Source organism: Ursus arctos, unplaced genomic scaffold (assembly GCF_023065955.2).
Source record: "Ursus arctos isolate Adak ecotype North America unplaced genomic scaffold, UrsArc2.0 scaffold_5, whole genome shotgun sequence".
In the NCBI taxonomy this organism is placed as follows: domain Eukaryota; kingdom Metazoa; phylum Chordata; class Mammalia; order Carnivora; family Ursidae; genus Ursus; species Ursus arctos.
This window is the reverse complement of record NW_026623067.1, coordinates 16,750,311-16,762,032: the sequence shown is the minus strand read 5'-3', so window position 1 is coordinate 16,762,032 and position 11,722 is coordinate 16,750,311. Positions and strand designations below refer to the sequence as shown.

The 11,722-nt window shown below is 44.7% G+C and overlaps 1 protein-coding gene across 1 annotated transcript; it reads right to left on the bottom strand.

Annotated features, from left to right (window-relative positions):
- Nucleotides 1-8,143: 8,143 nt before the first annotated feature.
- LOC113261603 (GTP:AMP phosphotransferase AK3, mitochondrial-like) lies at nucleotides 8,144-8,827 on the bottom strand. The gene has a single exon (XM_044387336.2). It carries the CDS (start codon nucleotides 8,825-8,827, stop codon nucleotides 8,144-8,146), a length of 684 nt encoding a protein of 227 aa, XP_044243271.2.
- Nucleotides 8,828-11,722: the final 2,895 nt, after the last annotated feature.

The following is an 11,722-nucleotide window of genomic DNA, read 5'->3' as shown; positions in this document are numbered from 1 at the left end:
TTTTTTTTGGCCCCCACATTTTTGCTCAAGTACTCAACTTGTACGTTTGGGAGATAACTTTGAAATGTTTTTTTGTCTCTTGCTGAGTTTTGATGACCTCGCTCATTGGATCTGTCGGTAAATGCCAGAAGGGGAAAGGGTCTCCGACAGGGACACTCAGATACCTGAGTTCTTTTGGACTCTCGCCCAAGGGCGTGGGTGCGTGGCATGTTTTAAAGCCATCAGGCAGTTCTTTGCTCTTTCGTGTGAGTCAGAGTCATGTGCTGTCTAAAATAGGTGGAGCGTGTGGGCAGGGCAGTCCAAACACCATAGCAAGTCAGGGAGTTGATTCCTAGGCAGAGCTGGCCCCTCACCCAGAGCCTCAGGGAGGCTGCATGTGACTCGTGTAACGCACGGATAGAGCACGCAAACCCCTCCGTTGACTGGTCCGCTCTGCCCTGGGGAGCCGCCCATACACCTTCCTGCTGTGTCTTTAGGGAGGTGGGAGCAAGTGGACTTTACCAGATGTCTGAACACTAAGCAGGTGCATACTTGGGGCGGGGCTTCCCTAATAAACTGTACAGAGCGTGGGGTTAGCGAGGAAGGCACACGCTCATTCATGCAGCTCAAGACTGAGGCATGTTTGGGCTGTTGACACGTTTACATGTAAGTTTGGAAATAAGGTACCCTCCCCCTGCTCCCCGACACACACACACTCATGTGAACATGTTCTCAAGACATTCCCGAGAACGTTTACCCGATAGCTCATGCTGATCGTGGCACCGAGAGCTAAGTTCTAAAGCCCCCTGTGGCTTGTGATGCTTGGCCGGGGGGTTCCGCTGTGGCTCATGGAAAGAGTCATCACGTGACTACCTGCAGATGCGCTTGCGACGTCACGGAGGCGGTGATGAGCTGACGGCCCGCCATCCCCGGCTGTAATGCATCAGAGCGCAGAAATGGACTTTCTTTCCTGGAAAAAAAGCGCGAGGAGGAAGGAAGTCGTTGCTTAGAAGAATTGCAAAACACCGGCGCAACAAAAGCTTCGTCATTGCTAAGGATTACGTGTGGCAAGTACCTGTTGTGTTGGAGAAAACTTTTCGAGATCGCTCTCTAGGGGGTGAGGAGGAAGGTTTTACTGAATCAGCGGAGAAATCTGATCACCCCCCAGCCTTGCCCTAGGCAGAAGGTTATCCATCAGCCTCCCTCTCTGGAACGTTTTCTTGACCTCCCTCCTGGCTTTCCCACCTCCCACCTCACCGCCGTCCATGCCAGAGACAACCATTACGCCCTCTGCCCTCTTAATTTCTCCATTTTTATCTTATGACAAGTGTCAGTCACCGTGTTAAGGTCATCTGAGATGACCCTAAGCCTTATTGTTAACTGTGACTAGAAGAATGTGTCCCCTTTGGCGACTATTCTCAGATAAGGAAGGGCCTGTGGGCAATAGGGGGGCTTTTAAAAAATTTGTTTATTTTATTTATTTATTTATTTATTTATTTATTTATTTATTTATTTATTTAAAAGATTTTATTTATTTATTCGACAGAGATAGAGACAGCCAGCGAGAGAGGGAACACAGGCAGGGGAAGTGGGAGAGGAAGAAGCGGGCTTATAGGGGAGGAGCCTGATGTGGGGCTCAATCCCGTAAAGCCGGGATCACGCCCTGAGCCGAAGGCAGATGCTTAACCGCTGTGCCACCCAGGCGCCCCTAAAAAATTTATTTGTTTAAATTCAGTTAGCCAACATACAGTACATACTTATTTCAGATGTAGTGTTTGGTAATTTAACAGTTGCGTGTAACACCCAGTGCTCATCACATCACCTGCCCTCCTTTATGCCCATCACCCAATTATCCCCTCCCCCACCCCCCTCCCCTCCAGAAAACCTCCATTTTTCTCCTATGGTTAAGAGTCTCTCATGGTTTTTCTCCCTCTCTGATGGTTTCCCTTTCAGTTTTCCCTCCCTTCTCCTATGATCCTCTGTACTGTTTCTTATATTCCATATATAAGTGAAATCATATGATAATTGTCTTTCTCTGATTGCCATATTTCACTTAGCATAATACCCTCCAGTTCCATCCACGTTGATGTAAATCGTATGTATTCATCCTTTCTGATGGCTGAGTAATATTCCATTGTATATATGGACCACATCTTCTTAATCTAGTCATTTGTTGAAGGGCATCTCAGCTCCTTCCAGAATTTAGCTATTGTGGACAATGCTGCTATGAACATTGGGGTGCAGGTGCCCCTTCAGATCACTACATCTGTATCTTTGGGGTAAATACCTGGTAGTGCAATTGCTGGATTGTAGGGCAGCTCTATTTTTAACTTCTTCAGGAAACTCCATACCATTTTCCAGAGTGATTGAACCAGCTTGCATTCCCGCCAACAGTGTAAGAGGGTTCCCCTTTCTCCGCATCCTGTCCAACATCTGTTGTTTCCCATCTTGTTAATTTTAGCCATTCTGACTGTGTAAGGTGGTATCTCATTGTGGCTTTGATTTGTATTTTCTTGATGCTAAGGGCTATGGAGCATTTTTTCACGTGTCTGTTGCCCATTTTTATGTCTTCTTTGAAGAAATGTGTCTGTTCACGTCTTCTGCCCATTTTTTGACTGGATTATTTGTTTTTTGGGCGTGGAGTTTGGTAAGTTCTTTATAGATCTTGGATATCAGCCCTTTATCTGATAGGTCATTTGCAAATATCTTCTCCCATTCTGGAGATTGCCTTTTAGTTTCGTTGACTGTTTCCTTTATTGTGCAAAAGCTTTTTATCTTGACGAAGTCCCAGTAGTTCATTTTTGCTTTTGTTTCCCTTGCCTTTGGAGATGTGTCTAGCAAGAAGTTGCTGTGGCCAATGTTGAAGAGATTGCTGCCTGTGTTCTAATAAGAGGCTTTTTTTACTTCCCTGAACCTGCAACTCGTGGTTTAAGGCAAAGAAAATAGCAAACAGCATATCCAACGGGGACCAGGAGCTTAAAGCCATCCACATAGAAGGACAGTGTCCCCGAAAGGGACTTGTATTGTTCTTACATGTTTCTGCTTTTCTTGTTGTTAGAGTTGTTTTAGTTTAAGTTTCATTTTGTCGTGTTTTAGAGAACTTGACATTTCCCTTCCCCTGGGGCCTCAAATGCAGAAGCAGCACTGACCAGAGCTTGACATCTCTCTGAGGCCCAGCAGTCCCTACAGCTTCCTGGTAGATGTCATCTCCTGACAGTTCCTGGCTACTGCATTTCGCAAGGGCATTTTAAGCGACAAGAGAGCTAACAAACTCCTTTACTGCTTACATTTGTTGACTTTTGAGAGCACTCTTCTGGAGACTAAGGAAAGGAAGGTTTTGGAATTGTTAAACTTGCTAAAGATTTTCACGGGATCCCCAGGGATTTCTGAAATGATCACCATTGAAGACATATTGTGTGCTATGTTCCCACATTTGAGGGCCCCATGAAATGGCCATTCCAAATGGTAATGACTCCAGGAAGCAAGTCCCATTCTTGCTAGATGGAAACCCCAGTAAGACTTCATTTGCTTCAAAGTAATGTACGAGGACCTCTCTTCACTTACCCAAGTTAATGGTTCTTATCAATGTTCCAGTGCTCAAGGGATACAGTAAGAGTGATTTTTCATAAGAAGAAATAAAAACATTGAGAAAGCAGAACAAGAACTCATGACCACTAAGCATGGGTCTCTTGCTTTACTCCTATCACAATTCCATCCATTCTCTTGTCAATCTCTTCTCATTTCTTTCTTAGTTCTAGAGATTTCCTTCGAATCTATCACACCCTCAAATCCCATGTCCTACCAAATAAGCAACTGCCCGTTCTCTTCTGAGTCTTCCAGTCAACATCTAACCTTAACTTCCTCCTTGTTTCTCCCACTCGGTGGCTTCTGCCCTTATCCATGGAATCGTGCCTGGGTGGGTGTTTGATCAATTCTCAAAGGCTTCCACTTTGACAATAGCCACATTTGGTATCCATGTGGCCGGACGTCCGTCACTTAATTAAACACACATTCTGATTACCTACAGAAAATCCCAGCCTCTTGAGAGTACCCCACTACCACCACCAATTTTGAATATGTTTTCCAGTCTCTCGATATTATGCAGATTTTGTCAGCTTGCTGAAGGGAGGGTGGTGCCACTGTGTCCTATTCAAAGCCCTCTTCCATGTGTCCTCAGTGTACCTTCCTTCTTCCTCATACCTACTCCCCAGCCGCACTCTGTTCAAACTCGGTGTGTATTCTGGATACCTGGAGTTTCCCTTCCCCTTGCTGGAGAAGGCACTACTGTAAGCTTGTCTAGCTGGTCAACCACCAAAAGTGTCCAAGGACCTCACAAGACTGGAGGCCTTGACCTTGATCGTGGGCCAAACTGGAGAATAAGGGCATCCCACTATTGCCTATAAATGTGTGCCCATTTCAGTTGCTCTAACTGTATGTCAGTTACTAATACAAAATGCAGCTGTTTTCAGAGAAACGAATTGTGTTTTGGGACTACTTCATCTTCAGAGTCTACTTAATTGGCTTTGTGTAAAGTCAGGTTTTTAGTAGGAACTGAACCAAAGCCGTTCTGAAGGTTAGACAACATCAAACCCATCTATCCTGATTTCACTGTAAGTTGGCTTCCCAACCCGCGCACTGGAAAATGAGTATCGTTAGCTGAGTTGCAATGCTGGGAGGCACCAGAGAGCTTGGCCAACTAGCCACACAGGAAAAGGTGTTTATTCAAGCGAGCCAGGAAACCCAGTTAACTCGGGTGACATTTGATCAGCAACACAGATAAAGTGAAAAATGAAAAAGTGTTAGCCATGGTGATGACTCATGATAGAATAATGATAAATGATCCATTGCTTAAATATCCGTGTGGAGGGGAGAAAAGGGACAAGGGGGGACGGAGCCTTCCGTGATGTAAGTTCCAGCTGGTGAGAGGACCAGGGGGTTCTGAGTCTCTGCTGAACACTGATTTGTAGGCTGGTGCTCAGTTAATCAACTCGGCACTTTAGGACAGTGACTTGTAGAAGCTAGGGAGCTCTTAAAACACAGCAAACATAGCAATGACCATGATTCTGCTCCCCAACCCCTGACTACACCTGATAATTCAGTCCCAATGTCGGGGGTATCAGTGTTCTCTTAAAGCTCCCCCAGATGATTCTAACATGCAGCCAGAGTTAAAGGCTGCAGCTCTAGGTTTGGTGATGTATAGATTTTGAGGCTGGACAAGGAAATCTGGTTCCATTGCAGGATGGCGGACTAAGGAGCCTACTGAGTCCTATAGATTCTTCTCTGCCATAGCACTTCACTTTCAGTGAACCAGAAACCAGGACTGATCCTGAAGTGTGGCACGTAGAGTTGCTTGATGCAACGACAGAAAACCCAATCCAAAATGCACATGGAAGACTATCGTTGGAAAGGTGCAGGGAGCACCAAGCCTGCTCCATCCCCAAAGATGGCGGATACCAGAAGCAAAGGGTATCAAGGCCAATCAACATGTAGGTCCTTGGGCCATTGCTGCAGGAGGGGCCAACGATTCATTCTCCACTGATGCTCTTCTGTCTGCTCTTGACCTGAATAGCAGTGACAATATGTCAGCCTTCAGGTAGGAGTGATGGCCAGGGAGCCCAAATTAGGTGGGCATGGCCATGTGTCTTGAGGCTGTCCATTGCCAGGGGAATGGCATAGACCTAGAGACCCCAGAGCGTTCTCACTCAGTGGCTTATCCTTCTTTGCTGTCCCCAAGAGTAGCCTCAGTTCAGACCAGCAATCTCCCCAAGCGGATGACACCCACTGTCAGGGAATACCGACTGATGGAGAATCTCAAGCATATAGAAAATCACAGAGTCAGGCTCACCACACATTGGAGGAAGACCCAACACTACAGAAGACAACAAACTGAACAAAATAGGCAAATTAACACCCAAGCAAGATAAAGAATAGAGCAAGCAGAAGAGGAATTAAGAATAAGCCAGACAAAGACATATCCCTTACGATTTCACATAGATGGATACCATATGACTTCGCTTACATGTGGAATCTAAAAAACAGAACAAATGAACAAAAACAGAAACAGACTCATGTATACAGGGAATGAACTGGTGATTGCCAGAAGAGAGGGGAGGGGAGGGGATGGGCAAAATGGGGAAAGGGGATGAAGAGGCACAGACTTCCAGTTATAAAATAAGTATGTCACAGAAATGAAAAGTACAGCATAGTGAATATAGTCAATAAGACTATAATAACGTAGTGACTTAACACTTATTGTGGGGAGCACTGTATAATGTATAGAATTGTTAGATCACTGTGTTGTAGACCTGAAACTATTCTAGGTCAACTAGGCTTCACTTAGAAGAATAAGCATAAGTAAATGTCTTTGCTGTGTGAGGATAAAGCAGTCACAAACAAATCAACTGGAGGTCATGGAGATTAAAATTTGATCCTTAAAATAACCCGATAAGCAGATGAAGCTATTTTTTCCTGAAGTGTAATTTTATTGTAACAAAGACTAATGTGTATCTTATAACCTAGTGACTCGTGACAGCTCATAAGTCGTGTAGTTCACTTTTCTAGAAAGCACATAATGTCCAAGTAGGTCGTTATAGAAAGTATTTTGAAGGATGAAATGTTTTCTGTAACCCTTTTTAAAAGACTTGGTCCATTTTGAGAAATTGACAACGAATGAAAAATACAATCCAAAGAAAGAAAAGTAAGTTTTTCTCCCAAATATATGAGACACCAGCTGTTATTTGTATTTTAAGTGCCCAGAGTGAAATGGGCCACATTTTCAAAGGCAGTTAATAACAGCACAAGAACTTGTTTCTTTTGATATAGCACCAACTGAAATAAGAGTAGAAATGTCATTGAAGATACACTGTTTCTCCTCCACCTCTCTCCCCAACTCCTACCAGGCTACGGTACATAAGCATGTGTCCTCCCAACCCCACGAAGGAATCTAAAATAAGGATTTAAAAATGGCTGATCAGATTACACACACTGGCAGGACTTTCTCCCCTTAAGAGAGGGTGTCAGTGAACGCTCCCGGGTATCAACGTCTTCCATCAGGAATAAAGCACTCCGCCTTCAGCAAACTCACTTTCCTGGTCCTTTTGACCTCTCATAGAAAGCTTTTTTATTGCTACACCTGTTTATTAATTATGACTGCTGTATTTGTCAAGGAAATTTCCCACCAGGTCTGGCAGATCCATTTCTATCTCCTAATGACAGAGTATGTGTGTTTCATGTAGTGTTACCAGTTTTTCTTCTTTGTTTTTTAAGAAAAAGACTTTGTTACTCTTCAAAGCATAATGATCAAAAAGAACTGGCAAGTAGATCCTAAAGCACACATTTCTTAACCCCTGTAACCTCTGAAAATGTTAAGATGTCAATTACATTTTCCATCAAAGAACATCCACTCAACTTTGGTGCTTATCCAAGAGCTTGTGTCATAATGTCAGTTTCTAACATCAGTTATATCCCTCAGCACTCATGCATTTTCAGAAGAAAACAACTCACATCAAAGTAATATTTGCCTAAATATTATTTGATACATTTTTATAGCAACTTGAAAATTCCAAGTAAACTGAAAGTATGTTTAGCAACAAAATATATGTAGCTTAGCCAGCCACCTTATAGGTTTCTTGATTTAAAGGCAGCAGTAAATTTGCAAGCTGCACCGAAATCCAGTTATTTTTATCTGGAATTTTATGGATACAGCCTCTCACAAAACCATGCCCCATGTGCTAGAAATGTCTTTTTTGGCATCTGGCTACACAAAAGCCTCTGATGAGATATTGTCTCCAAATGAGTATAATGTAATTTTTTTTTTTACTTTTCCAGAAAAATATGATGTCAATCTCTTTTCCCTCCTGAGCACAAGTCAGATTACTACCCACTGCTCTTTCAACTTTGCTCTAAAACAATTTTTTTTTTTAAGCTTGGACATCTCTGATGTTTTTGAGTCGCAAACCCGTAGCTGGATAAAACACACGAGGCCATTTCCAAAGACAAATTGCAGCCTGAGACTCATTATCCTTAGTATGCAAAATAAAATTTAAAGTAATGAAACTCATGTAAGTCTCAAGGAATTCATACACGGTGCAGCCTTAGAACAAGGAACTTCTGAAAGAGAGGAGGAAGAAATTCTGTTCATCTTGCTGATTCCAAGTATTTGCCCTCACGGAGTCACCGATGCTTTCTGGTCTATTTGTGGAACTTTTGTTTGCAGGAAGGCATACACACAGGGCCAGATCTTGTCGGTTTCTGTGCCGCAGAAGGTTTCCAACACCCCCTTCTCCCGGTAATATTCCAGGACGGGTTTGGTCTGGTCTTCGTAAGCCTTCAGCCTCTCGTTAAGTGTCTCCGGTCTGTCGTCCTCACGCTGAACCAGAGGCTCGCCAGTCAGATCGTCCACGCCGACCGCCTTGGGAGGGTTAAATTCGAGGTTGTAGACGCGCCCGCTGCTCGGATGGATCCAGCGAGCAGAGAGGCGTTGCCGGATGACCTCCACCGGCACGCTCAGGTTCATCACCAGGTGTATCTGATAAACCCTCTGCAGGGCCTCGGCTTGCCGCAGCGTCCTGGGGAAACCGCACAGCAGCCAACTCTCCCGGGTGAAGTTTTTCAGTTCGTGAAGGGTCAGCCGGGTCATGATGTCGTCCGGGATGAGCTTCCCCTGGTCCATGAAAACCTTGGCCAGCACACCGAACTCTGTGTCCCGCAGCATGTTGTCTCGGAGCAGGTCCCCGCTGGAGAACTTCTGCAGCTGGAAGTGTTTGGTGATTCGCAACGCCAGGGTGCGCTTGCCCGAGCCCGGGGCGCCCATGAGCACCGCATGCAGGAGCCGCCCCGACGCCCCCATGGTTGCTGGGCCAGGCGGGGGCTGCCGACCGTTGGGCCCCCGCGCTCCGGGCTCCGGGCCCCGTGCTCTGGGCGGTGGGGGGGCAGCGGGGGCGGCGCAGCGAGGACCCAGCCCCGCCCCCACCCAGTGCGAGCCGGTGCGAGCATGTATTGGACACAACCAGAGAGCTTCGTGACTTGGAAGACAGAGCCACGATGTCCTCCCATCATGCAGTGGAAAAGATGGTAAGTAGAAAAGAAAACTGCAGACACATGAGCTGTAGAGTCAGAGTTCCACCCTTAACACGTAGAAAATGGAAAGGATGGAGAGAGATGGTCTTTAAAGAAATAATTCAAGAACATACAAGAATTTCCCGGAATTGAAGAACGATGGGAATCACAGGCATAGACAGACAATCCAGAACATCGAGAAGCAAACATTGGCACAAATGTGAGGAAGTAGGGCTCTCACACTCCATGGGTGGGGTGTCCTCACAGCTAGTGTGGCAGCTTGACAGGGGCTATTGAGGTCTTATAAAATTACTTCTCAGTGTCTTCCTTAAGACAAACTCTCGAAGTAAGACAAGGAGGCACAGATAGGGTGTTTGCTTTGGCAGTGTTTGTACCAGTGCAAAATCGATAATTCCCCAAATGCTCACTAATAAGAGAAGAGCTAAATGAACCTTAGCCGACTAGCCCTGTGTTCGTCGCAGCTACAAAGACAGATCTCTGTGTGCTAACATGAAAAGATTTCTAAGACACCGTAAATGCGAAAAGTTGCAGCACTGTGTAATTTATATTCAGTTTATGCTAAAGTATATTACAATGTATATTTCAATATACCCAAGAAGTGAACTGGGAAGCCAGGTTTCAAGCAGCAGAAAAAGATAACTTGATTTTTGTGTTTAAAAGATTGCTCCATTTGCAACAATGGAACGAAGGGGTGCTTTTATTTTTATTTTTATTTTTTTTATTTTATTTTATTTTTTAAATGATTTTTTATTGTATTATGTTAGTCACCATACAGTACATCCCCGGTTTCCGATGTAAGGCTCGATGATTCATTAGTTGTGTATAACACCCAGTGCACCATGCAATACGTGCCCTCCTTTCTACCCATCACCGGTCTATCCCATTCCCCCACCCCCCTCCCCTCTGAAGTCCTCAGTTTGTTTCTCATAGTCGAAGGGGTGCTTTTAGGAGGCTAGTTTAGCAGACCAGCAATTTTCCCTTTACTTCCCTCAATAGGAGTGAGAGTGAGCACCTTTTCATTTGTCTATGGGCCATTTCTGCTTTATTTCTGTCTAGAACATTTTTTTTAAGATTAGATTTGTTTATTTGAGAGAGAGAGAGAGAGCATGAGCGGGCGGGGGGGCACAGGGAGCGGGGAGAAGCAGACTCCCCACTGAGCAGAGAGCCGATGCAGGACTCAAACCCTGGACCCTGGGATCATGACTTGAGCCCAAGACAGATGCTTAATGACTGAGCCACCCAGGGGTCCTCCGTGTAGAATTTTTTAAAAATTTTTTTAAATGTTTTTTTATTATATTATGTTAGTCACCATACAGTACATCCCTGGTTTCTGATGCAAAGTTCGATGATTCATCAGTTGCGTATAACACCCAGTGCACCATGCAATACGTGCCCTCCTTACTACCCCTCACCAGTCTATCCCATTCCTCCCCCCCTGCCCCTCTGGAGCCCTCAGTTTGTGTAGAATTTTTAAACTGAGTTATCTGCTGATCACTTGCTTGAAAAGATGCTTTTGGTTTAATTTATTACACAAGCCGTGGATCAGATGCAGCCTCAACTTAGTCGGGTGGTCCAGTTGGCTCAATACCACGTGGGACCATGGATCATATGGAACTAATGTTCATGAGGGGCTCCTGGGCCACCAACCCTCCATCCGCTTCATTTCTCAAGAAGAGCCATAGAAAGGAGGTGTTGGGTTGTTCTCACCCGATAAGCAAGAGAGCAAGCAATTTCCAGAATAAAGATTTGGGGCGTAGAAACCTAATTTCTGTATTTGTAGTTTGTGGCAGCCGATGGAACTGCTACTCTTAATTGCTCAGACTTTTTAAAAAAAATTGTTTCTGTTATTTTGGGTCTTTAAGTTAGTCATATACTCTCTCTTATTGTTGCCATATTCAAAAGAGTTACACTGAATACATAGGAAGATTCAAAAGGCGTACGGATATTTAATAGAAATTTGGCCCATATCCTCCAGCAAAGGAAGAAAGAAACGATGTTGTAATTGCTTTGCATAACAGAGCAGCATACTCTTACTGTCTTTTAATTATATACACAAAAAACGATCCCACCAAGGTCTTTCTATCCTCCTTGGTAGATTTAGACTTGTAGTATATTCAACCTTTAATTGAGACACCTAATTTGGTACCTGAATGTAATCCCAGAATATCCCAGAGAGTATCTTCGGAGAGAAGGTAGCATTTGCTCAGCTGCAGGTGCGGGTGGGCGAGGATGCGCTTCGCTCCAGCTTCGAACAGGCACGAAGGGTGCTGGGCTGCAGGTAGACATCAGAATCCTAAAGCACAGGGTCCTTTCTGGCTCCCGAGACCACCTCAGTGCCAGGCTGATGGCACTTAAGCCACTTGTGATATTGGTTATAAAACTTCACAGCGTCTGGTTAAGAGATTCTCTGGCCAAATACATAAAGGCCAGTAGCCTAGGAATACCACGGAACACATTTGGCTGCATTTAGCAGAAGTGGTCCAGTGCCCACCAAGTGTGATTGTGGGCAGTTGTTGAAACTTTCTAGATGTTTTCCATGGTAACAGACGCCAAATGGTATGGCCGTAAATGAAAAACAGCAGGAGCTCCTCACACGAGGCTTATTTTTGCAGTGCTTATCATGTTGGGGTACAAATTTCTGAGTTAATTTCTTGCCCGCTCTCTG

Excerpts from the sequence above, each read along its gene's own strand:
- LOC113261603 (XM_044387336.2), bottom strand. The coding sequence starts at position 8,827 with ATGGGGGCGTCGGGGCGGCTCCTGCATGCGGTGCTCATGGGCGCCCCG.